The sequence below is a fragment of the Balaenoptera borealis genome (assembly GCF_965194805.1).
Source record: "Balaenoptera borealis genome assembly, chromosome: 10".
NCBI lineage: Eukaryota > Metazoa > Chordata > Mammalia > Artiodactyla > Balaenopteridae > Balaenoptera > Balaenoptera borealis.
In genome coordinates this window covers 105133566-105161017 of record NC_138874.1, presented here as the reverse complement: position 1 = coordinate 105161017, position 27452 = coordinate 105133566, and the positions used below count along the sequence as shown (strand labels likewise).

Genomic DNA, 27452 nt, shown 5'->3' with positions numbered 1-27452 from the left:
AATACATCTTAGCAAAAGCATTATTTAGTATTTTATTTTAGTATCTTAAAGTCTAGAAAAGGTAGTCTAATGACTAATATTTTTCAAGTTACCATTGTTATTGAAAGGAATTTCTTTTCTGTATGTTCTTTTCATCTTATATTGTAATTTAGGGATTGTTACAGGGTTTTGCAAAAGAAATTCATGTTATTAGCATCCCTAAGACATATCTTTATTCTTTTCTCTCCAAAATAACAGAGTTGAGATAATTTATAATCATGTAAAGTTAAGCAAGTTTTCCTGAGTGCTACACGGAAAAGGAGATCTATCCCTTTTCCCAAGAGAGAACCAGAGCACAGAGAAGCAGTGCACGGAGAGTAATAAAGCACCCTTGGCATTGATGGTCACTTGTGTCCTGCATTGATTGTCTTACTGCTGAGCTCCCACCTCTGTCCTGGTCAACCTCGCTGACTGCTTCCTCTCTGTTTGCTCCTGGCCTCCGAGCTGTCTTGGTGAAAGGCCTCACTTGTTGGGAAGCCAGAGAATCTCACTTACTTCAGCTGCTTTTTGCTGGCCTTTCATGTTGACTTCTGAGATATTTTCTAAGATAACCAGCAAGGGACCTCAACCAGTTAAGTTTTAATAGGGAAAAATGTATAAAAAAATAATTTTTTAAAATAATAGTAACCTGCAATAAGTCATTTCAATTAAACCATTGATCTCAAGTTTAAGATACTATGATGGAATACTGATTACTCTTCCCTAGCGTGTGGATACCTCCCGTCTCACTTTTCTCCAGCCTGGCACTTGTGCACACGCACGCATTCATTCACGCTCTATCTATACCTATTCTTACAGAGAAATGAGGTGTTAGATGGAGGAAGAATGTAAATTTCACTTGAAAATGTTGTTGCTCTACTGTAAGATAGGCCTGATATCAGAATTTGAAAAACATTTCATGCTTGGAATCACCCATTGGCTGACTTGTTTAGGGTATTAAGGAAAAGAAATAATGGGTGAATAGAAAATAATGTTGCCTTCAATCACGTTAAGTTGTGAAGATTAAGTTAATAACATATGTAAATTGTTTTATAAAATGCTCAGTAAATATTAATATACCTTTTTCCTTCCCTTCTTTACCCTCTTACTGTTAACTACTTTCGTCACTGGGGAAAAACTAATTTAAAACAGAATCTTAGGTCTAGTAGATAGCAGAGGACGGAGATTAGCCAGATGGTTAAGAGCGTGGGCTTGTAAATCAGACAGATCTGGGTTTAAATCCTGATTTGGCTTCTCACTTGTGTCTTTGAGAAAGCTGCTTAACCCCTCGGAGCCTCAGTTACCTTATTAGTAAAAGTGGGGTAATAATAGTGTCTACTTGACAGTGGTGTTCTAAGGATTAGATGATAAAGTGTATGTAAAATGATTGCCACCATATCTATCCCATAGTGTTTAGTACATTTTAGCTTTTCATAGCAGATACAGTCGACTCATAGGATTGATGTAAGGATTAAAATAATGTGTATAAAATATTTAGTAGAGTACTTGGCATAAGTTCTTGATAAATATTAGCTGCTACTGTTAGTATTAATGTACTTTAAAGCAATAATAAAATATTAAAAACTGCAGTATAGGACTAAACTATTGTATATATACTGTGCTGGGGCAAGGGTAAAGGTTCTAAAGATTATATAAAAGTTATGAATGAAATCATAGCAATCATTACTTCTAAAATCATTATACTATAATTCAGAAATTGCCTTTAACTTTTTAATAAAAACTCCATATACTTTTCCTTTTGCTCCAGTTTTAGTTGAGGAGATGTGTGAGAATGATTGGTATATATATTTTTATAATTAACTTTTGCAGATGTTTATTGAACAAAACAAGCTAAAGAGACAAAGCCACCTTCTGCTACAGAACTCTGCTCCTGACCAGCAGCTTTTGAAAGCTTTAGATGAAAATGCAAAACTCATACAGCTCCTTGAAGGAGAGAGAATTGAGCATCAACAAAAGGTACCAGATTTTCTCCTGGAGTTTTAATACACACACATACTTAGATTGAGAGGAGTCAGTCCAGTAGCTCATAGTTCCATATTTTGCCTAAGTGACCAAGTCTTTCCAGTCTTTTCACCTTTTAGAAAAAATAACTACCAAATGAATTTAATTTATAGTACCCAACTAAAATTTATGCACTGTTGTAGGCTTTATAATGATCTTTAAACTGTCCAAAGGATCAGAAGAAGCGAGGGAAAGAGATAAAACTCAAAAAGAGCTTGGATAATGCAGTTTGGAAATGCGCATTTCCAAGTTGAGTTGATTGTGTTTTGGGAGACTGCATATACTAGGAGAATGTATTGTGTAGTGGTCTCAAAGAGCTTGTTGGAGGGCATAGGTTTTGTTTTGTTTTGTTTTGTTTTTTTTTGAGACCTTCCCTGGGCATAGGTTTTATTCAAAGAGGGAGGAAAAGTCCATGTTAGTAGTAATTATTTGCTTAGAGAAAATTTCTGATTTTGTAAACTTGCGCAAATCTATATGTTTAAAGACTTCCTAAGTGGTTATTTCAATTTGTATGAGCAGAGCTATTCCAGCTGACACAGCCTACCTGTGTGTGCTAGGCAGAAAGGATAGTCACCGTGGTGGGTGAGAAAGAGAGGCAGAGAGGAGGAGAGGCGAAGAGGTGGAACAAAGCCTTTCAAATTAAAGAAACCACTTGAGAAAAATTACATCAGTGTTTATACTACTTACAGTGTACCTAGTTTGTGAAGGAAAGGCTGTTAGCTGCCATTTGTTATCACCTGTTGAAGTCTCTTTAAGCAACAATATTGACATTTAATCCTTGGAAGTTCCTGGAGTTTTTACCAAGTTGGTTGTGAGGCAGAGTTAATTTTTTTTTTCTTCCATAAGAAATGTTGGCGTATACGTAGAGAACCTCTAGATGAATATGTGGTAACTGTGCTTGCCCCTGGGAAAGAGGCCTGGGGAATAGGATGGGAGGGAAATAATTTTTTTTGTCCCCATATGCAGGAATTACCTTTTCAAATGAAGAGAATGAAAGAAGGTTTATTTTTATTTAGCTTATGCTAGAAATTTTGGTTCTGAAAAGTTCTACTACTGTAGTTAACTCATTTAGTAAATAATGCTTGCAAGAACCTAGTAAATTGTATTGAGGATGGGACTAAATTGTTGTGTATGTACCTTGTTGGGGTACGGGGAAAGGTACTGAAGATTAGGTAAAAGTTATAAATGAACTTATAGCAGTCAGTACTTCTAACCTTATTATACTATACTATACAATTATTCTGGATAATCTTTCATGTATGTGGTTGAAAATATTTCTTACCTGTCTATAAGTTCCCTTGCAGATTTAGCAATCTTTAAAACACAACTGTGTTGTTTTTATGATTGTAATAAAACAAATTTTTTAAATATAGAAAAAGCTAAAGCAGAAAATTAAGATTCGTTAAAAATCTCATATTTTGGTGCATATCCAAACTTTATGTAAATGTGTAGTTTTATGAATATAGCTTAAATGGAATCATGCCAAGCATATGGTTCTATAACCTGATTTTTTTCATTTGGTAATGTATATTTCCATGTCAGTGTATAGTGAGGTTATGTGATTTTTAAATGGTTGCATAGTATTTCATTTAATGAACATAACTATAATTTATTAAATCAGTAATGTTGGCGGGCATTTAGGTTATTTCCAAGTTTTCCCTTTTATAAAGAACATTCTAGTTAATGTATTTGAACACTTGTCTTACTATTTCACAAATTCTAAAAGTAGTATTACTGAATCAAGGGCCTTTTCTTCCTTATTTTTTTTTTTTTAAGGTTTTTGGTATTTGTTACCAAATTGTCCCACCAAATTTTTAATATTACCTGAGTTTTTCTTTTGAAAATGGGCACAAAAGTGTTAATCTGTTTTAAATGAATTTTTTACTTAAATTAAATGAATATTTTACTTTTTCTACTCACATTTAAAAATTAAATTATCTGGGATATAGTCTTCAATAAATTTATATTGAATCACACTGCTGATAGTGATCTTAGGTATTATTTGTATCCCAGGATTTGTGTGGTTTTTAAGATGAATTGTAATCTCTTTGCTATGAAGTGCAAAGTAAAAGGGAAACATTTATTTTTCCCCTTATTTTCCTTGACAAAGGAAAAACTGTCACCACATAAAAGTCTGTTTATAACTTATAGGTCAAAAAATTAGAAGAGCAGCTACAAAATGAAACTCTCCGCAAAGAGATGCACAACCTCAAACAGCAACTGGAGCTTCTAGAAGAAGATAAAAAAGAATTGGAATTGAAATATCAGAATTCTGAGGAGAAAGCTAGAAATTTAAAGCATTCCGGTAAAAGCACTGAGTAGCCTTTTATGTCTTATTATTACTATGTGAATCTCTCATGACCAGTACATTTACTGAATGCTATAGAAAAATACCAAGATTTGTTTTAAATTTCTTCATTTCTGACTATTGTAATTCATTAGAACGGTCGCTGTAATCAAATGATTCACAAATATTTAGACTTCTGTTTTGGACTCACAGCCTTTATGAGCATCACATACAGAATTAAGAGACGGAGATATCATTAATGTGGGAAGACCAAAACTTCAGCATTTCTCAGGGCTTCAGAGATGAGTGTTCGTTAAATACTTATTTTATTCATTTTAGGGTGCATTTTTAAAAAGAATTAGACTTTTTAAGTTTATACTACCTTCATCTTTGATGTCTAATTATGCACATGAAATAATACTTTCAGTATCACACCTAACAATAAACTGGGCAACAATATATATATTAAATGGAAAAACTTTTAAAACACCAGGAGATACTTAAACGATTTATTCATTCAGTTCTAGAAGGCTTAACAAGAATGTGTGAGTTGGATTACTACACAGGGATAAGTAATAAGTTTCTGTTGGAAAGTAGGTAATTTAAGGGGGCAGGTTGTTCCCTTTATAACAGCTTCAATATTCACTTCAGATATTTTTGGTTAATTTTATACTAGAATTTTGAAATCTGTACAGAAAAATCAAGTAGGCTTTTTTCCTTTAAAAAATATTCAATGCTTGCTAATCCACAGTGAAAGTGAATTACAATTTATTTTTTTAAATTGATCTAAAATTAAGGAGTAGTCCATTCTTTTTAGTTATTGTCTGCTGTGTGTGTACCCAGCCATACCCAGTACCCTAGGGTGCTATAAAAAATGTAGAAGAAAAGAAACCATGCCTTTTGTCCGTGAGGATCTCAAACTCCCTTTAGAGAAACAGACACATGCATATGAAATAGCTAGAGGATTCTTGGTGTCAGGGAGCCTGGCCCCCACTGCTTATTTAAGTGTTGACGGTAAAAACAAATGCACAAATCATTAAGGTAGTCAGTCGTGGAAAGTAGAATGGCTGCGTAGAGGGAGAGCTGTTCCTGAGTGCAGTACCTTTAGCCCATCAGAGCCCAATTAGAGGCATTCACATCTGTGGTATAAATTCAAATTGAGTTTCTTGAAGTCAGGAACTGTGTCATGAACAGCACTGAGCATAGGCTCTTTCACATTGTTGGAGCTTAGTAAGTACTTGTTTCATTAATGGCTTGAATGAATTGAATGAATAAATTATATTTCCAGAATGCTCTTCAAAAGAGCAAAAAGTTTCTGAGTTAGACACTTGAGAGTCTGAGTCTGGTTAAAATCAAGAACTCTAGGATTTGCAGTTTTTGAAGGAGATTAAGTGGAGGAGGAAAGTATGCTGTTAAAATTCATTACTAAATGTCATCTTTAAAATTAATTCTTGGTCTGTATACTTTAAAAGTCAAGTATTAACAATTTCTTAGTGTTTGAGTAGTAAATTCTATTGTTAACAAATATTTCTTCAGCCTACTCTCAATCCTTACTTCCCACCCATCCAGCCATTGTCTTGATTTTTTTTTTCTTTTCCATAGTTTGTGTATATAGCAAAAAGATGGTAATTTTTTTTTGTAACCTATATAAGGCCTCTCTTACTGATGATAAGTTTAAAGGGTTCTGCAGTTTCATACTGAAATTTCTAACTTTGCCTTAATAAAAGAACTTGATTTTGAGAGTGGTTGTTTTTTCCTTTACACGTATATAAGGTGTTAAGTTGCTTATTTCAGCTCTTTTCTGAATGCTTGCTCTCTGTGCAGTTGATGAACTCCAGAAACGGGTGAACCAGTCTGAGAATTCAGTACCTCCCCCACCTCCTCCTCCACCACCGCTTCCTCCTCCCCCTCCAAATCCTATCCGGTAAGCACGTCCAGGAAGACTGCTCTGCATCAAATGTTAGTCCTTGTCAGAGAAACTGAAGTTTATGCTTTTGGTATCCTTTTTAAGCAATATGGGCTTAGATGCATCATTTTGAGGGGCGTGGTGGTAAAAAGTATGAAAGATATCAGCAGGTGTTTCAGAGAATTTTCTGAAGGCCAGTGTATCATTCCTTTCTTGTAACATATAAAGACATCTTGTGGCCTACAGTGTTCTTCTGTTGTAGATGTTTATATTTCATGTGGATGTTCCAAACCAAGGAGCTAGACATGTAAAAAAAATTTTTTGATACTTCAGTTTTAAAACTTCAGTCCGTATCATTAGGATTTCCTTTAACTGGAAGATCAAGGAATTCTGAGCTTCTCCAGAATGTTTTCATGTTTTTCTCTCACTAACTTGAATTTGAAAAGCTATGCTTTGTTCAGTTATTTAAAAAATAAAAGTACTGAACTAACAAAAACCCAACAGATCTACTTTAAGCCACTGAAGTAGTTAAGGCAAAATAATTTTTACACGTGATCGATCCAAGAGTCAATTGAAAGAATTTCAGGTATTTAAAGTTCTTTCTCTCCTGGGTAGCTAAATCTGTAGGAGATATTCTGAATTTGACATTTAAAATAGGAAATTCATCACTTTGATCTTTTTCTAAGGTCTAGAATTTTGAGCTTGATAAGAAAGGTCTCTTCTGTCTGTGAGGAGGGAGAACTATTAAAAAACGATTATAATCTTGCTGTTGACCTTTAATTTTTAGTCTCTGAAACCTTGAGAGCCCTTAGAATTAAAAGTAAAGTATAACCTAAATAGAATATTTTCTCAAAAAGCATCCTACAGTCACACTGAGAAATGAAAGTAGGACTCAGCAGACTATGTATATCTAAAGCATGAACTCTTATAAGGCCCGTTAAAGAAAATTTTCATTGAATAACATGAATGATTTTTATTTTAAGATGAATTTAAGTAGTATAAGATATAATTTCTCAGTAGAAAGAGATTTTTATTTTTTGGTAAGGAGTACTTTCTTGTCAAAAAAATATATTTGCATTTGTATTGAGTTTCAATGGACTTTCAATCCACTAATCAAGGTTTTCCAACTTTGTTCCTGAGCTGTTTGTTTTACCCTGATGTAGATCATGGATAGAAGTGGTAGTGGAAGAAAAAGACTAGAGCCTGTGGCTTCTTTAAGTGACTTTATTGCTTTCCCCTCCTCTTCCTGCTCATTTGACTTAGAGGACAGATGGGAGAGAGTTAAGAGAGGAAAAAGGCATATCTTGGTCATTTTGTAGTAATGGAGTGAAAGGACAGGTCCTGGCCAGGTGTGGCTCATGGGGAAAGGGTAGGGTATATTAGTGTATTAGTCAGGGTTCTCCAGAGAGACAGAACCAATAGGATGTGTGTGTGTGTGCGTGTGTGTGTGTGGACGTGTGTGTGTGTGTGTACATGTGTACATACACATCATATACATAAAAAGAGAATGTATTCTCAAGAATTGGTTCACATGACTATGGGGGCTGACAAGTCCCAGGATCTGCAGGGTGAGTCCGCAAGCTGGAGACCAAGGAGAGCCTGTGGCATTGTTTCAGTCTGAAGGTCAACAGGCCAGGAAGAGGCAGTGTTTCAGTTTGAGTCAAAAGCAGGACAGAGCAGATGTCCTAGTTTCAAGGCAGTCAGGCAGGAGGAATTTTCTCTTACTTGGGGGAGGGTCACCTTTTGTTATATTCAGGCCTTCAACTGATTGAGTGAGGCCCATCCCACATTAGGGAGGACAGTCACTCAGGCTACCAGTTTAAATGTTAATCTCATCCAGAACCCTCACAGAAATACCCAGAATAATGTTTGACCATTTATCTGAGTACCCCATGACCCAGTCAAGTTGACTCATAAATTAACCATCACAGTGGGTGTGAAGAACACTTGAAGAATTTCAAGGTGAATATTTTCCACCTGGGGCAGTTTTAGCCAGAGGTTTGGATGATTGGTCCCAGATGTCTTGTCCTGGTCTTTTCATCTGTCCTGTGAAACTCACACTATCTATTGATATTTTCTCTTTAGTCTAAGCAACATCTTGACAGTTCTTTTTAATATTACAGATGATTTTCCTGTGGACACCGTATCAGTCTTCAACTTATACTTCAGAACATTTAAAGCTAGCACTTTCTCTTATCTACTTTGGTGGTTTGCAGTGTTGGACATATATTCTTAGTTCATTTATGTAAATACATACAACTGTTCTGAGCAGTACAAATAACTTCTTGCTTTGTAATCTTTATGTACAATAATACACATTCTCAAAACTTCCCCTCAGAACCAGAGATGGGGTCATTACAGAATGAGGAGAGGCCTCTGATTAGTGAGAGCCCTCCTCAAACCCCACCCTTCTATGGAATGTTAACAAGTAGACATTGAATATTCCTGTCTTCAGTTGACAGAATGGAAAAAATAAAGTTTGCATCATTTAATTCCCTCACCTTATGGATTAAAATGTACTTTTTTTGAAGTTCTGTGCAAATTAGAAGTTTTATAAAAGTAATTTAATTACATTTTGGGCCACTGTGAGCCCAAAGAAGACTAACTAGATGAAGTTAAAAGCTCAGTGACTGATTGTTTCCCAGTTGGTAAGTCCTGGAAACTTCACAGGGTAGAGTAGGATGTAGCACTTTCTTTTTGCTGTGCTTTGTGGGAGATTGTTCAGTGTGTGTGAGAATTTTAAGAAAAGGCAATTAGGGAGGGGATTAATAATATAACCAAAGATAGAAGTAAGAAGTAAAAAAAAAAAATCTAAAAATGATAGTGGTTAAGGAACATCAAGTTGTTCTGTCCTCAGAGCAAATAGTACTGTGTATCCAGTTGCCCCTTTTTCTGGAGGCAGCATTATGCCTCTCTTCCCAATTTATCTTCCTCAGGACTGTATTTTGTCAAATCTAGTTTACCACACTGAGGACATTTATAATGTAGTTGAAAGAATTTCAGAGTACTTGATTCATTTTTTTTAAGTTGTTTTTTTTTTTTTTGGTGGGGGTGATAATGTATATGTAGAAGTGTACACAAACTTATGTACAGTTTAAAATAATATAAAATGAGTATCCACGTAATCACCATCAAAATCAAGAAATAGAACAATGCTAGTACCCTCAAGTCCTATCCTTTTATCCTTTTCTTAAAGAAAAAGGTTTTTTTTGCCTATATACCTATCCCTAAACTACTGTAAATACATATACGGTCTGTTTATAACTTTATATAATTGGAATTGTAGTGTATTCCTTTGTGTCTTTTTCTTTTCACTTTATATTATTTTGTAAGATTCATCCATATTATTTTATGTAGCCAGAGTTCATTCATATTCATTGATACATAACCCACTTTATGAATGTCCCAAAATGTATTTATCCATTGTAATACTGATAGACATTTGAGTCATTCCCAGTTCAGGGAAGTTATGGATATTCTACATGAACATTCCTGTACATGCTTCCTGGTGCACAAGTGCTTGTATTTCTGTAAGATATATGGAAGTTGAATCACTGGCTCATAGGATATGTCTATCTTCATGCTGAACAGTTTTCTAAAGTGGTACTATCAATTTATACATCTTCAGTTTGAGAATTCCTGTTACTCCACAAACCTACCAACACTTGATATTATCAGACTTAAAATTTCTTGCCTATTTGATGAGTGTTTAGTAAAACCTCAGTGTGGCTTTTATTTGTGTTTTCCTAATAACTAAAGAAGTCAAGCACCTGTTTGTATGTGTGTTGGAAATTTGGACATCCATTTTTATGGGGTTTCTTGGTTTTGTCCTTTTTTCTGTTGGGTGTGTGCTTTTTCTCATTGATTTGTAGAGTTTCTTTTTATTCTTTATGACGTCTTTTAATGTATGGAGGTTTTAAATTTTCATGTCAAATTTATCATGATTTGGATTTTACACAGATTTTTAAAACATGGACCAGAGAGACAGTGGTCTGAATATATGTTATCCCTGAAGTATCTGGTCTATGTTGTGCAGATTCAGATGTTTTTATGCCCATATTTCGCAAATAGATATTTACCAAAACATCCCCTAATTCTTTTGTCCTTCCCTCTGAAATGTATTACATAGATAGCTGTTTCTGAATTTTAAATATGGATATTGAAAGGTTTTCTGTATCTGTTTTACTTTGCAGATGTCTCTGCATAAAATTAGTAATAATGTTAGCAGCCCCCTTCTTCCAGTAACTAGTTTGGTTTTTACGCAGTAAAGGGATGAGACATCTTTCTCTTTCTTAAAAATTTAACAGTTTATTAAAGTAGAAAGTAGGCTACTTAAATTCTAGTTATATATTCATGCACTTAGAGAAGAGTTGGATTTTTACTGATTATTTAGAATCTATACATTTTATTTCTTGGATCATAAGGCATCCACTAATCCTGTCGATCTTTTTCTTTCTCCTAAAGATCCCTCATGTCCATGATCCGGAAGCGATCCCACCCCAGTGGCAGTGGTGCTAAGAAAGAAAAAGCAGCTCAACCAGAAACAGGTAATTCTCACCCCACCCCTTTGGTTAACTTTTTGTTGATGGTGTACAATTTTTCAACAGTAGACATACTTGTTAGCTCTTTGACTATGAACAGATTGTTGGGGAGAAATGTGAACTTAACAGCTATAAGAATGAACCAAAGAACAGTCATTGTCGTCATGTAGCTTACTGTCTAGAGCAGGTGAACATTCACACATATCACTGTAATGTGAGGGATGCTGGAAAATGTGTTTTCATTAAGGGGTGAGGTACTTTGGGGTGTAAAAGAAAGAGAGGGAGTAATTCCAAATGAGGATTTGGGGAAAGGTCTTTAAAAAAAAAAAAAAAAAATATATATATATATATAGGCTATATTTTCTGTGCTGTACAATCACCACTCCTTATGTTTATTTTTTAAAATTAATTAATTAATTTTTGGCTGTGTTGGGTCTTCGTTGCTGTGCGCGGGCTTTCTCTAGTTGCGGCGAGCGGGGGCTACTCTTCGTTGTGGTACGCAAGCTTCTCATCGCAAGGACTTCTGTTGCGAAGCACGGGCTCTAGGTGCGTGGTCTTCAGTAGTTGTGGCACGTGGGCTCAGTAGTTGCAGCACGTGGGCTCAGTAATTGCGGCTCCTGGGCTCTAGAGCACAGGCCCAGCAGTTGTGGCGCATGGGCTTAGTTGCTCCTCGGCATATGGGATCTTCCCGGACGAGGGATCGAACCTGTGAACCCTGCACTGGCAGGCGGGCTCTTAACCACTGCGCCACCAGGGAAGTCCTGGGGAAAGGCTTTTTAGAGTTGATAACAATGAATTGAGACTTTGTCAAGCACTTTCTTTGTTCTCTCCAGTGCTTTGTACTGGAGATACAAGACATAAAGTCCCATTTGAGTGGGGCAGACAGGAAGTAAACACGTAATTACCAGTGCAATATATAATTATTTAAGTACATTTTTTTGATCAGTACTGTGGAGGAGTGATTATCAGTACTGATCTAAGAGATGATGGAGGTGGACTACTGGTGTCAGCACGTGATGTGTAAGCTGAGTAGTTGTGGATTTAGAAGGTCAGGGTATATATGGTAAAATAGATCACATGGAGGGGCAACAATTCAGAGGTCCAGAGTGGGGAAGGAGCTTAGCATATTAGGAAACTGAAAGAAAGTTGATATTACTAGAACATGGGGTGCAAGAGAGGAAGTCTACTAGGTAGGCAGGAGCCAGATTCTAGAGGCGGTGGTCAAGATTTTGATATTTATCCTAAGGGCAGTAGAAGTTTAAGTAGGAGTGTAACATGATGAGATTTGTCCTTTGTAAAAAATTACACTGGCTGCAGGGAGAGAACAGAGAACAGACTGTACAGGAATGAGAGTGGATGAGGGAAGACTGTTGCACTCATTCAGGTGAATGTTGATGGGGCTGAGATGCGGGTGGTAGCCGTAGAGAGAGAAAGAAATGGATAAATTCAGGAGCTGTTTAGGGAGGTAAAATTCATAGGACCCTGTGATTCTTTGGAGAGGGAGAAGCTGAGGATAATAGGAAGAGATGGGGATGGAGAGAGAGGAGGTTTCCTGCTGAGCAGAGGCCCCGGGTGGGTAGGTGCAGAGTCAGTGCACAGAGCTGTGGGCAGTTTGATGTGGGCCCACACTGAGAGCAGAAGCTTGAAATGCTGGCCCCAGATCTTGGGCCTTTATGCCTGAGGACCGTAGAACCCAAATTAAACTCAGCAATGTTTGTTCAACCTGTTTTACTTCTGGAGCATGGTAGGTTAGCCTGGTTCAAGCCCAGATGGGTGCAAACTTCTTGGCCCCCTTTTCCTGCCTCTGGGTCTCCTTGCCCCGCCCCAGCCATTTTCATACCTCTGCAGTGCCGTGTTCTCAGACGCCAGGTCTCATTATGTTGTCCTACATCTTATCCCATTTCTGTGCTTCTCCCTGCCTCAGAATAGAATCTCATACCCTGTCTGCTTAGAGATGGTTCTCTGCCTTTACTCTAGCCTCATTTCTCATTACATCTGTCTCACCTTATGGCTGGCCCCTTAACGTCTAAGCCTCCTGTGCATTTGTTCCTGTCTTTCCTCATTCCAGAATTGCCCTCCTGCCCTTCCTCTAGCAAGGTACTGTTCTAATTCCATGTCTCCCATTCAGGTTTCAGCATATTGTCTGGTGTGTTCCCAGGCTCTTCCTCCTCTTCCTTTATTTATGAGTATTAATAATCCAGAATGAATGGCTCATTACTGTGTGTTGCTATAGCAGTTTACTTCAAATTTTGTTACTGTGAGGATTTAATGTCCCACCCCCCAGCCTCTGCTCTGGTGTTGGGGTTATTTCCACATCTCTCCCCCTCTCTCCCAAACAGATTGCAGGCTCTGTGAGGGTTTACTTCTCTCTGCAGCCTCCCACAGCTTTCACGCCTATTGAATGAATCAAAGTTCAGACTTGGTCTTTTCTTCTTAGCAAGAACCTTGCAGCACCATTACACACGAAAGCTGTTTGATTTTATCATCTGTATGAACTGACTTTCTGCCCCTGCCTCCTACAGCCCCTTGTACTGCAGCTAAAAGGCAAATTCTGCTTTGCCAAGGCCTGCGGGATTTAGAAGTCCTGCCCTGGGTGATTTGCAGGGCAGCCCTGCTCTTGGGTTCCTGGCTGTAAGCCTTCCCTGACACTGTAATTAAGATTAAAATTTTGTTTGTTTCGATCTTGTTTTGGGAAAATTGGTTAAGTCTTAGAGGGTCAGGAAGGCAGTCAGAATAAAATAAATTCCCCTTCTCAGTAAATTACATGATTAGCTTATCAACCTCAACAGCATCCTTAAATTTAAAAAGATGTGTTCTAGAACTTCTTAACTCTCCCAGTATTAGAAACCATGCAGTTTTCCTTATGAAAATGATATTTCATTTACAATTCATGAAATGTGGCAGCATTTTCCCCCTCATCCTTGAGCTACTGAATTGTTACTTTGGGAATCTAAGTAGTTACAGACACAGAGGTTGCTCAGGAGATTTTTAAACTGGGGCCACCCTAAAATCATACTGCCGTAAATGATAGGTACCATAGCCATACTTTGCTCTGTCTGGCAAGGTAGTTTATAGTGTTTTGTTAATCATTCACACTAAAAAATAGTTGTCGAATGGATCAACAGTGATTAAAGGCATGATGAATGAATGTAGAGCATCGATACTGGGGTCTTCTGAGACACTTTGGAGTTTGCATTTATAACATAGGAACCAGTCCCACTATCACAGTGTTTTCTTATATTAGCATCGTATGATGGCTTTTGCTATACAGTTGGTATGTTTTTCAGAGCTTATGAATGGAGAAACTTTTATTGCTGGGTTATGACTCTTAAAAAGCTTGATTGGGGGCTTCCCTGGTGGCTCAGTGGTTGAGAATCTGCCTGCCAATGCAGGGGACACGGGTTTGAGCCCTGGTCTGGGAAGATCCCACATGCCGTGGAGCAACTAGGCCCGTGAGCCACAACTGCTGAGCCTGCGCGACTGGAGCCTGTGCTCCGCAACAAGAGAGGCCGCGATAGTGAGAGGCCCGCGCACCGCGATGAAGAGTGGCCCCCACTTGCCGCAACTGGAGAAAGCCCTCGCATAGAAACGAAGACCCAACACAGCCATAACTAACTAACTAACTAAATAAAATTTAAAAAAAAAGAAAGAAGAAAAAAAAAAAAGCTTGATTGTAGGGAAGGTCTTTGAAATATTTTAGAAGTAGTTTTAAGATCTAAACACAAGAAATCATTACATACTTTGCAGTTAATAACCCTAATTTTGATAAGAATGCATTTATTGGACAAGTTCTGAGATTTGAGAGGTATGCCTGCTGTTTATCATATATTTAGGTCATTAATTTGTTGATATTTTCTTACCTCAGTTTGCTAATCTGTAGAATGGGAATAATAGTTCCTATTTCATAGAGTTGTTTTGAGAATTATGAGTCTCACAACATGTAAAGCATTTAGAGTAGTGCCCATAACATAGAAAATATTCAAAATGTTACCTAAAAAAAAAAAAAAAAGGCATGTTACCAACCACCCTGAAGGGCAGAAGTCCTCATTCAGCAGGCTCTTGTGATCATTGTAGTTAAGGAAATTTTCTTAACTTTATGACTGTAGGTCAAATCCAAGCTTATTCAACCATAATATGTTCTTTAGAAATTTTGTGCATCACGGTGCCATAAGATTTTTTTTTAATGCCTTTTTAAAAATGTTATTGAAAGAGAAAAGTAAACCTGTGGCATTTAAAAATTCATTTTAGTTTCCTCTAGGTAATAACAAAAGGTTTTATTGAGCAATAAGGTGATGGTTTTGTCTGTGGGTCTTTTTTTTTTTTTTTTTGAGGAACTAACTTATTTTTCAAGTGGGTCTTAAAATTTAAGCCTCAATTAATTACATGTAGCTTTCTGATCCAAGACTGACCTGGAAGCACTAACTCAAAGAACATTTGATTTTATTTTCCTGTGGCAGTTCAATAACATTAGACCCCTTGTCTTCATTTGTCCCTTTTCCTTAATCTCCAGTATCCTGCATATTTCTATTGTCCCCCTGATTACATGCTTTTGTGAGACAATTACCAACTGCGTGATTGCAGAAAAGAATTACAAAACATACCATGAGCTCTCTGTAGGTGATTCTTGCAGATTTATTAGAACTGCTTAATAGTTCAGAAGTTCGTATAGCTTGCATTTTGCTAGTTCAAAAACAGGGTGGGTGAGAGAGAAAGCTTGTGTAGCTAACCTAGCCATTGCCCCTGTGTTGTGCCTGAGTAGGGAATCTGATAAGAGTGATTTCTTTTCCTTAAGACCAATTAAGCCTTTACGTTTGAAAAAGACTGAGCAAATTTTGTGAGCCTGGTTTATAATCTGCACACAATACAGATAGTGGCACTTCTCTGAATTATCACTATGATTCTGGCAAGCAAAAATAAGAAACTACTTTAAATTCCTGTTACGTTAGATGCGCAGCAGACTTGAATGGTGTTGACCATAATTCTCCATCTGTCTGCCTTAATTAGTTTTTGTTTTGTGCATTTAATTGAGTTTTAGTCGTTCCTTACAGAGTGCTAATCTGTTTGTAGGCGGTGTTCCTGTTGCCATGCAGCTCTTCCCAAGTCTTACTCAAAATGGCAGCCTTTCTGAAAATCAAATGTGTTTTGAAGATTTTTTTAAATTCCCAGGAATAAATTCCATACCCATACCAGGTGCTTGAATGACAGATCTGGGTCTTATTTCCTCTGATTTTGAAAACGGTCAGCAAAAGTACCATGTAGTGCATAATAGGTGTTCAGATATTGAATAAGTGAGTTGGTGAATGAATGAATGAATGAATCTCTGTTCATAGTAATTTTCTTGTCTGTCCCCTTGTTGATGTTTGTGAGCCATCAGCAGAGGCTGCCTTAGAAAATACTGCTTAAGGGCACATAGTTGATCAACCCACAGTTTTGTTGTCTTTTCGTTTATTGGTGGATGAGTTCTGACCTTGGTGCCATGTCTCCCATGTTGCTTCACAAAAGATACTCTTTTGACTTCTGGAACTGAAAAATGCTGTTTGGATATTGAGAAATTTGAATTCCCAGCATTTCAGTGGCTTCTGAGGATGACAACACTATTTGAAATCAGGACTGTACCAGAAAACCTAGGTTATATGATGAATATAGCTGTGATCCCATCACTGTGATGTTGCAGAGTGGAGGATGATGGAACCTTCTGGATTCTCTAAGTTGCTCCCCTCGGCATGTATAAGAAGCTACCCAGCGTTAGAGTGAAGTCTGCCATATAGCAGTAAAAGAAGCCATAATTTTGGCCTCCCTAGCGCAAAGCCTGACATGACTGTGAATTAGCTGGGGGATATAGTTGTGATTGCCTCCATTTAGAAGCCATCCTTTTGAGGTTTAATTATTTCTGCTCAAATAGTAAAACTATTGATAGCCATTTAAAGCTCGAACTTTAACAAGTCAGTCAGTAGGTAGATGCTTGCTGAGTGCCTACCATATGCCTGCCCCACGATGTGGAGTCCGTTAAAGATGCTAGTTGGAGGATCTTTATGAGATATTTACGCTTGAATGTATTGGATACAGTGAGTTAGCTGGAGGTAAACACAAGATCTAGAGCTGCATTAATGGTGATAAATGTTCCAGAATGATTTGGTGCTTTTGGTCAAGCTGTTGTGCAAGAGACAAATTTCACTCTTCTGATCAACAGGTCTCAGCTCACCTCAGTTGGCATTCATCTAGTTGATACATATTTCAACAGCTTTATTGTTTTTGCAGCCAAAGAGTGTAAAGATTAAACAATAGACAGTTGAAATTTTTTATCAAATTTAATTACTTAACTGCAGTCATTTCTGTTGTATGTTTTCTTTTAACCTTGACAATTTTAAAAGACTTGAAAAAGGTTTGCTTAAATGTTTCCTTCCCATGTGATTCCTAAACAAAAGATGGCAATTTAAAAATAGATTTTATCTATTTGCTGCTCATCTTTTGACTGTGGATTTCTTCCAACAGGTAAAAAGATCTCTTTGATCTTTTATTTTCAAAGGGGCTTTTTGATAGTTATTCCTCCTTTGGTTGGATTTCTTTGACATAGGTTGTACTATAAGTTACAAAAACATCTTTGAGACAAAAGTGAATGATTATTTGGAGTTAGGTACAAAATTAGGTTTTTAAAGACCTGGAGAAATTCAGGTCTATTATTATGCTGACACATGGAACAAAATGTACTTTGTTTAACATAGATGAGCTAATATTGATTTCCAAGCTACAAATTAGACCTTAAATTTTATAACTCTTATTTCTCAAAGCAAATCTCTTATTAAAAGATTTTTATTAAAAAACTATTGCTACCTGGGAGCTGTTAACCTTAGTAAATTATTGGTGTTTTGTGACTCTGTCTGAAAAATGACTGTGGTTAATTACATAGTGCAGTCTTTCTAAGTCACCAGAAATAGGAAGTAGTTTTCTTGTAACATAAGATGATTTATGTGTGTGTTCTTTGAATAGCTGAAGAAGTCACAGACCTGAAGAGGCAAGCAGTTGAAGAGATGATGGACAGGATTAAAAAGGGAGTTCATCTCAGACCAGTTAATCAGACAGCTAGACCCAAGGCAAAGGTATGGAATGACTAAATGCTTTTTTCCCCTGATGTTTCTTTTTTTTAATGTAAAATTTTGAAATCTGATGAAAGCTACATCAGAATTGACTGTCAAATCTTAGGTTAAGGCTAATGTGTCGTAAAAGCCTTTGCTTCATATAAGCACTTTTCAGAAGGACTCTGACCCATAGGAAACCTAGGTCACTACAGAAAGTAAGTCCTGTGGCTGCAGGGTGCTGCCATCTCCTTGAGAGGGACATTGATATGAACTGTTATACCAAACAAGTAACAATTAGCATGCCCTTTATTTTCGTCAATTCCTGGTTCTTGTGTATAATGCAACAAGTATTTATTGCGTATCTACTATGTGCCAGGTACTGTTTTAGGCACTAGGAATAAAGCAGTAAACAAGACACAAAGATCCTTGCCTTCCCAAGGCTTGTTTTAGTGCGTGGGGGAGGGGAATTGGAGTGTGGGGATCACATCATATACCGTAGCAGACCTAAGACAACTTTTGAAAAATAGTGCGGTTTACAAGATTGTTTCCATTAATTTCACAGACCTATTCCAGGTCACTTCAAGGAGAAACTTGTGTATCTGTATCATCAGCTGTCTTCTAAGCTAGACCACAGTGAGCTCCAGGATCTGTGGAAGTACCTAGCGTCTAGTTCAGAACTTCTCCCTTCCCCTTGTATATCTGTCCCATTTAAATAGACTCAATAGTAGAGTTTTTGACATTTTTCTTGAAAAATGTTTTTTCTTTCCTCACTCTAATAAGGTATCAGCAGATTGGTTCTCTTTCTTCTTCCTCTTCTTTTAAACCAAACTTTATGGTCCTTTCTTACTCTCAAGGATGCCCTTCTTCAGCTACTTCAGTGTCCCTGAGTGTCATGACTGTTCACTAGAAATTCTGCTGGGCTTTTAAAGTTGCCACTTTGTCACAGGCAGACAAGATAACTGGACAAGGCAGGAAGGGCCGTGGTGTGGGCTGTCCAGGGAAAGGGGGTTGGGAAGAGGGAACGAGCATTCCACTCCAAGAGAAGATTCACATCTAGTGAAATGGAAGCTTCGGCCAGCTGTGGAGAGTAATTCAGTCTTGTGCTAGAGCTCTGAAAGCAAATGGGCAGAATGTAGAACTGGACGAGAAGCTGAGCGTGTAGATAGTTGGGCGCAGCTCTTTCAGTGCCAGTGTCTGGTGAGTGAGTGAAGAGCACTATTGTTGGAGTCGGGTCCCTGCACTATCACCCAGCTTCCCGGGCTTCTTCTCCATAAAATACCCTCTCTGGCTCACACGGTTATTGTTAGGGTCAAATGGAGTAAAATGTGAAACCACTTTAAAATGTAGGGTCTAAGTAGAACCTTAGAAAAGAATACATTTTTATGGCTTTCATGTCACAACTAGTTTGGAAAGAATAGCAAAACCAAATTATTACTAGAGAAAAACGCAGTGTCGTAAAAGAAACAAAACTAGTTTAGAAAGAAAAATTTTGAAAACTTCTTAAATCGTAAGCGATCAGTGTTCTGTATGTACTTTCATTTTCGGTATATCACTTTGTCCTTTTTCTTGCCGTGACTCTTTCAATAGTTACACATTATTTAATGTCTATTCATTAAATAAAAAATTTAATAAAATCTGGAGGACAGCTGAACAAGGATCAGTGGACAACTGTTTTGTTTTGTTTTGTTTTGCTGGTAATCATTAAAACTGTGTAGATACAGTGGTGACTGACCTGGTCAGTAACCTTTAAAACAAATGGTCACTGCCTGCCTCAGTGCAGACTTCTTCCCCTAGTACCATCAGTACTTTCCTGAAATGTCACCAGTTATGAGAGTATGCAGTCCAGGCTTTGAAAAGGCTTGTGCAGTCGGAGGGCAACTTGAGTGGCATAGCGGCACTTTTGAGTATGCCTTTAGGCAGGGTGTTTGTTCAGAAGTCGTAACATGTCACCGAACAGCTTACCTACAGAAGTCAAGCCTGCCTTGAGAGTACTAATTTAACTGCGTATTACTAAATTCCTTGATGTTGGTGCTGGTGCTGGTGTGGTTAAAATTAGTGTCTTAAAGCTTTTGACTGGCACTTGTGACTGCCACTGATGGCATGTGTATTTCACAGAAAACCGAGGCTATGAACGTTGAACACCGTAGTCTAATTTGTACATGAGCAGCAAACCTCTCTCTCTCTCTCACTTTTTCTAACTGTACGTTTTTTAAAATTGGAATAGGATCTTTTATTACCTTTTGAGAGGAAAGAATTATAGGTTGCCATTAATCACCTCCCATCTCTTTTTTTTATAAATTTATTTGTTTATTTATTTATTTATGGCTGTGTTGGGTCTTCGTTTCTGTGCGAGGGCTTTCTCTAATTGTGGCAAGTGGGGGCCACTCTTCATCGCGGTGCGCGGGCCTCTCACTATCGTGGCCTCTCTTGTTGCGGAGCACAGGCTCCAGACGCGCAGGCTCAGTAGTTGTGGCTCACGGGCCTAGTTGCTCCGCAGCATGTGGGATCTTCCCAGACCAGGGCTCGAACCCATGTCCCCTGCATTGGCAGGCAGATTATCAACCACTTCGCCACCAGGGAAGCCCCACCTCCCATCTCTTGATGAGAGATTAGCCTTGCCTCTTTTCTAGGAATGAGAGGCCTGAGTGATTCCTTTCACTGTGTCTTGCAGGTTTTCTCTTCATCTCCTTTGTGAAAGGAAGTGGTACAGGGAAGATCAGAGGGTTTTTTTCAGCCATCTTTTCATTGAGGGGTCCACAGAGACTGTGGTATTATGGGGCAGGCAGGTATCACCCAGAATTTCATTTCAAATTATTTTGTTCGTGGTGTAGCCAGATGAGAACTGGGCTTGTAATCGAGACACCTGACTCAAATACAGAATTCCTCAAAGTGTAACTTTCCTCACAAGTAAGATGAAGTACTTGGACTGCACGCCCTCTGAGGTCTTTTACTGCTCTGATAGCTGGTGATGCTAACATTTCTCTTGTAATCTGGGTTCTTTGCTGATCCCTGTTGTGAAATTCATGAAACTAGACGTGCCAGCCCTCTGTAGGCTGGCCTTGGCCTGGAGCTAACGGAGCTGAGAGAGGTTTTCTGCCCTGTTGCTTGCTTTCTGCTCTGCACTGCTGCCTTCCTAGTCCTCGCTTGCTGGCTCAAGTCCAGCAGTGAGAGTGGAGAAGAATTTATTGTAAAATGTTCTGAATAATTTGGAATTAAATCTTTGAAATTTAATGTTTACCAAATCTTTTCTACATATGATAATAGGTAACAAAACGATGTGTAGAAGATGGTAGCTTGACTCTTACCTCTAATTTTCTATTTAACTGCCCCTTGAGAGCACTAGCATGTCTAATATTTTTTCCTAACTGTAAGACGTAGACCTAATGTTAAAAAATATAGTCAATATAAGCTACCAACACTTTGCCATGTAAAAATCTTTGTTGGGTATCTTAAAACTGAATTACTCAGTCATTTTTCTTCTTTTTACAATTGTAGCCAGAATCTTCAAAAGGCTCTGAAAGTGCAGTGAATGAACTAAAAGGAATACTGGTAAGAATAGATCTCAGTTTATTATTTAGTTACTGGGAAAATGGAAGACTATTTTTAAAATCTACTGTTATGAATAATTGGTTTTGATATATTTTATTTCCATTTACAGTAAGCCTCATTACTTTTGATAGTTTACTTGATTGTGCTGTGGACTCCTCCTCTGGGTGTGTTAATAATGTATCAATACTCTGGTGTTTCTATTCTAAAAGAATGGGTACACTTTCCCCCAAATCATTGTTTCCTGTTCTTGTTCTCCAATACTTGTATTACATCTTGAAGATAAAGTGTCTGGCCAGATGTGAGGATCAGTACATACTTATATAGTAGATGTATTATAAATATAAGTCTAGTAAATAATGTTATAAGTAAATCTATACATAGCTTACAGTAGATTTATTTATAAGTAAATCTACGGTAAATGCAGTCGGTGATAGTATCTTGTATAGTAGTCTCTCACATGGATACTGCTTAACTTCGGGGCATGAAAGTGGAATTCTTGGCACCTAAATATAAATCAGAGCTTCTCCCCAAATATGTGAGCATCAGAGTCACAGTCTGCTTTTCTCACAGTTTTGAAAAGTCATGATAAATTTGGATAATAGAAGTTCCTTTCTTTATGTTACGAATTTCATTTTCTAAAAGTAATTCACATCCATTAGAGAGCATGCTTAATGCCCATCTCTAGTCATATTTCTTCTTTCCAAAGTATGAGCTTTTGCCAACAAAATAAATGAGTACTGCCCTGTCCAACAGTTTCTGTCGGAGACAAATGCCTCACTTAGAAAATGTTTTGGATACTAAGAGCTTTATTCTCAGATCTTGTTACAGTCTCAATACCAGTTATTATGCACAGTAAGTCAACAAACATGGGGGCGGAGGTAGAGCTAATATTCCCATGTTCGTTGTTACTGTGCTAATTATGCATTGCATGCAGACATCCACATAATTGTGGTAAACAAAATTATTTTCATCAAGCATGAAACAGTAGACCTAACTCGGAGTGGCTTAATTAGTTTGCTATAGTTTTTAGGTGAGTGGAATTAATACTACAGAGAGGTATGTAGCACTGGCTAACAGTAGTGGTCTACCTACAGAATAAAGTATTAAAACCATGGAAAAAGTATGTGGTTATTATCTAATGGATTCTTTGGTGAGAAAATTTTGTTAGCCAGTGTTGTGTTAAGGAGAATGCCCTATGACAGTCCTTTTTGTTGTCTCTACAGTGTAATGCTAATTTTTGTTCATGAAGATGCCCCCAGGGGCATTAGGAGCTTCTAGGGTTATAGTCCTGAACCTCAGTGCAAGAGTAAACTTCCCTCAGTTTGTTTTTTAAACCGGGTTTATTTGAAAAAATCAGACATCTACGTGAGATACATATGATATTTGATTACCCAAGATATCCCACTTCCTGATAATGCTGGTTGGTAGCAAGTTTACTGAAAATCACAGCATTGCTTTTAAAGATCATGTTCACTATACATCATACTCACTATAGTTTTGTGCCACTTCAAGGAGAGAAATTTGTGAACAGATTTTTGTGGAATAATTTACAAATGATAAAAATTGTCAAAACATCTTTCTTTTCTTCAAATTGCCCCCATCCTCTTTTGTCCTGGATTTATCGTTAGATTTCTCTACCTTACATGGCATTAATGTGTATCACTAATAGCTGTTATTCTTTGCATTAAATTTTTTAAAAGTGGAACTCATGATGCTCTCCCCTACTTTTCTTTGCCAAATGGCAACTTTCCACTACTACCACAGACGTTTCCTTTGAGGGATGATGGATCACTTGTAACTACCAGTCACTTGGGGCCAAGAAACCATACAGCTTCTTTTAGGAGAGAAAGGAAGCCCCTATCAGATGGGGCACTTGGTGCTTCTTGCTGGAGTTCAGACTATTAGGATTATCAAAATTTAGTACCCAGCAAAGCACAAGACACGAACCTCACAGTTGTGGCATGTGAGAAACAAACATGAAAAGAACATAAAAAGTCTACAGATTGTGTACTGACGTGGAAAGTGAGCACCTGTACCAAGAGATGCCAAGAAACCAAGAAGCACTGTGTTCAGTTCTACTGCAAAACAGAAATCAGGAATGAACTCAGCTTGGGGGTGTTTTTGCTGCAATGAAAGTGACCTGAGTTGTAAGCCTACCGCTGAAACTTAGCACATGGGTAGGAAACACATCTCGTGTTTGGGGGAGTTGGAAAACCTCACTGTCTTTTGAGTTGTACACTTTTCAAGCCAATTTTTAAAGTCTCAATATTGACTGAACTTATTTTTCCAAGTCTATTTACACTTAATTTTTAAAGTTGTGTATTTTGTGGATAAAAAATATATAGCTATTTCTCGTAGTCACACAAGGGTTTCTTTTTTTTTTTAGGTTTCGCAAACCTCTTGAGCCACACCAGCCATTTAAAAGCCACTCTAAGTGGAAATGGCCATTTCCAAAGAATAAATCAACAGAAATTTATCAGAAAGTCTCTTCTCAAGTTCCGTTGCCTCTAAATCAAAGAGACAAGAACAACTTTTTAAAAATTCACTTTTAGGTCTTTTTTGAACATCTTCAGTTTTTCAAATTACCCAGGAATTGTTGAATAGTTAATTTTGCTCCCTGACAATTAGAGTTATTGGTATTATGAACATTTAACTAACATGGGGATTAAGACTGTTAAATGATGAAAGCGGTTTGAAGTAGAAATAGAAATTAGAAAAGTTAAGTTCACGGTCCAGCCCTATCACTGACTTACTGTGGGACCTGGCCCAAAACCCTGAGGATCACTGATTTATAGGATTCTCTTTTCTGTGAAGTGAAGGAATTGTATGTACCACGTGGTAATTTGTGATTTCTCTAATATTATTATTATAATATAAGTAGATAATTAAGACAGTCTTGGTACTTTATTAGCTGAGCTCCTTTATCACGTCAGTTGAGATCCATGCAGAAACCTTTTCTGCATAATTGCCTCCATATTTAAAGTTTGCTCATATACTAACCTAGTCAACCGCCTCAGTCAGTGAATGGAGAAAAAAGTTGGGAATTCAAGGATTAGAACTTGGAAAATGAATTCCTTCAGTATCAGGTGTGATGAGAGGATAGCTCACCACAGTCAGGAGTTTGGGGAAGTAATGTGGTTATCCAAACAAAAATAGAGAATCTTGTGAAAGATAAATTCTTCAATAAAAGATACCCTTGGAAGGTATATGTGTATGTACATGTACATACACACATACACAGACACATATCTTTTTCTTAAATTAACTCTAGCCATTGGGAAGATCACACAGAATGTCCTTGATATTCAAACAATCTGGTAGTTTGAGTGATTTTAATAGTAAGGGCCATAAGTTTTTCTGTTTACAAATGATAGAACTTTTTAAAAATTATAAACACAAATGATTTGGGAATAGTTTTTCTAATACATTAAAATTTTTTTATCTGAATTGGTTTTAGTTCTGTTTTCGTTACCTTATCAGTGTCAATCCTACCTTACTAATATAACTCTTTGATGAGTGGGTACAGATCTGCATTGTTAACTGTTAAATAAAGAAATCATCTAATTTTTTAAATTATAAAATAAGCTATTATAGTGTTACGTGTAATATGATTTTCCTTTAATGTATTTTATGAATTTTTGCAATAAATCCAAAGCAGAAAGAGGTTCTTCCAGGGGGAAAGTATCAGATGCCTGATTAAAATATGAGCCTTAAGAATTTTACACATCAGTTTTGGTTAGCTAGCTGACAGCAGAGGAATATAGTCTCCTAATCTTGTTAGTCAGTTTTCCCGACAACAGACTGCTTTTCTATAACTTTGTGCAGTTAGGGAGAAAAACACCTTTCTAACCGAAACAACATAATAACCTATATCATGTGAGATTTGTAACTACCTAATTTTACAAGCTACTTTTTTTGTTTTATAGGTTAAAGAAGAAACATGAGTTACCATTTTAGCTAGTAGGATTCTTAGAATCGTTCAGGAAGTTGGCAGGGGGCAGGGAGCAGGATTAAGGCAAGCCCATAGTGAGCTGAAATGACAAAGGCTGGCCTATTTGTTAGCCTTGGTGAACAAAGGCTGCCTTCCGACTCTGGCATGAAGTCTGGCAAGTTATACCTGACTTGAGGTTCTGATTTTCTCTGATCAAAAGATTGTGGTTCAACTGGGTTTTTATTCCCCCCTAAGCCTGTGGCACAGCTGAGGAGGGCTCTTTCAAAGAAATAGTGGGCATTTCTTAGAAAAGAAAATGGACCACTTGTAATGGTGGGGCGCTAAATCCTTACCCCTTAAATCTACGAAGAAGTGCATCACCCAGTGTTCTGTACAAACACTTGACTGGTAATGGAGATAGAAAACTGTAGCTCTCCCTCCATAACATACTTCCTAGAGGAGCCAGGGCAGAGGAGCACTGCCTGGGTCTTCCTCTGTCCTCTTGAAAGTCAATACGCCTTTCAGCAGGAGCACAGCTTTATGGCATCTCTTGTTTCCTTCAGTGTCTTCCGGGTCCTGAGTAATCCATTCATTCACTGCCTCCTCTGTTCAGGAGTGTGGGATTACGGCGCCGGCCCTTCCTTGCCTCCCTGTAGACTGTAGCCTTTGCTCTTTCACAGAGAAGCGAGGTGTGCTCAGCGCAGCACCTCCTGGGTTAGGCCGCTGGAGAGCGTTATGTGCTTCCTTCGGCAGCACGCCTTGTCACCAGGTGTGCGGCCAGGGTCATTCTCTCTGAAGAATCGGCCACATTTTTCAGTGCCGCAAGGATTTGGGTCAGTAACTCATGGCTGCCATGTCAAGATAACCTTCTAAGGTGAGTTCAGTATATCTGTTTTCTTCTCTGCGTGGTCGACCAACACACATCAGAATCTTAATCATCGATGTGCAAGTACCTTCCCACCACTGAATTTCATATAGTTAGCCCATCAAGAGGTATTCTTGTGCTGTTCTTTTGCTACATAAGCTAACATCTTACATCATCAGTAGCATCTTCTTAAATGATCCAACACTATGTGTTAAAGATATGCACATTAAAAATACATATATAGCAAATTCATTTTAGTTCCTAATTCCATTCAAATTCTGGTAATGTTTTGGTGGTTTGACTTTTATATTCTTTTGTGTATTGTATTAAGACATTAACCTTTTTGTTTTTGTTTTTGTTTTGTTTTCACTTTAGGGGACACTTAACAAATCCACTAGTTCAAGAAGCTTAAAATCCCTTCACATTGAAAACAGTGAAACTGAGTTAGAAAGGATTTTGCGTCGCAGAAAGTTGACAACAGAAGCAGATAGCAGTAGTAAGCTGGTTTGAATTTTCCACGGTTCTACTCTTCCTCTCTGAAGCATCTTCCTTTAAGTGTCTTTTTAACATAAAATGATCTTTTTAAAATTATTATTAAATTTTTTTTATGTGAATGAGAAGTATTGGATGGCAAAGGTACTTATGGGTATCTCATAAGAGTGCTTATTTATTTTTATTTATTGGTATGTTTATTTATTTGTAGGGAATCAGGCTTTTATGGATCTTGTTTGCTTAATGCAAGATGCCCTTTGGTAAAGACATCCGGGATGGACTTTGGCAACAATGTAGCATTGAGTAAAGGCTCCGGAACCAGAAGGCATGAGTTTGAATCCTAGCTTTGCAGTTTACTGCTTGCGCTTTAAGCAAATTACTCAACCTCTCTGTGCCTCAGTTTCTTCATCTATAAAATGAGGATAATAAAAGCACCACCTCATAGGATTATTCTAAGGATTAAGTCAGTATATTTCAATATATAAAAAGTGCTTAGCACCGTGCCTGGCACAAAGAACACAATAGTTAGTAATAATGGTCGTAATTACAAATCAGTTACAAATGCAAAGAAATCGTCTTTATTTTTCATATCCATTTAGTTTATTGTCCCTGCCTGTGAATCAAGTGAATGAGAAAGTCCAGCTCTGTCATCAACTGTAAATGACCATCTGAGCATCTTGAGATCACAGTTTGCATTGGTATCATGATATGCATGTATTAGACTTCAAAGTGTGTTTCAGAACTCACTTTGTATGTCTTCAGTTT

At 37.5% G+C, this 27452-nt stretch overlaps 1 protein-coding gene across 9 annotated transcripts in view; it reads left to right on the top strand.

Annotated features, from left to right (window-relative positions):
• SHTN1 (shootin 1) overlaps nt 1–27452 on the top strand; it is a 101830-nt gene that overhangs the window by 54191 nt on the left and 20187 nt on the right. For 7 of the 9 annotated variants that reach the window (XM_082407840.1, XM_082407835.1, XM_082407836.1 and 4 more), the window contains 7 exons: nt 1849–1995; nt 4192–4345; nt 6152–6251; nt 10698–10780; nt 17762–17871; nt 21346–21399; nt 26571–26691. In XM_082407840.1, the coding sequence (XP_082263966.1) occupies nt 1849–1995; nt 4192–4345; nt 6152–6251; nt 10698–10780; nt 17762–17871; nt 21346–21399; nt 26571–26691 (769 nt within the window). The remainder of the gene's footprint in view (nt 1–1848; nt 1996–4191; nt 4346–6151; nt 6252–10697; nt 10781–17761; nt 17872–21345; nt 21400–26570; nt 26692–27452) is intronic. The other 2 variants (XM_082407839.1, XM_082407843.1) reach the window with 2 other exon arrangements.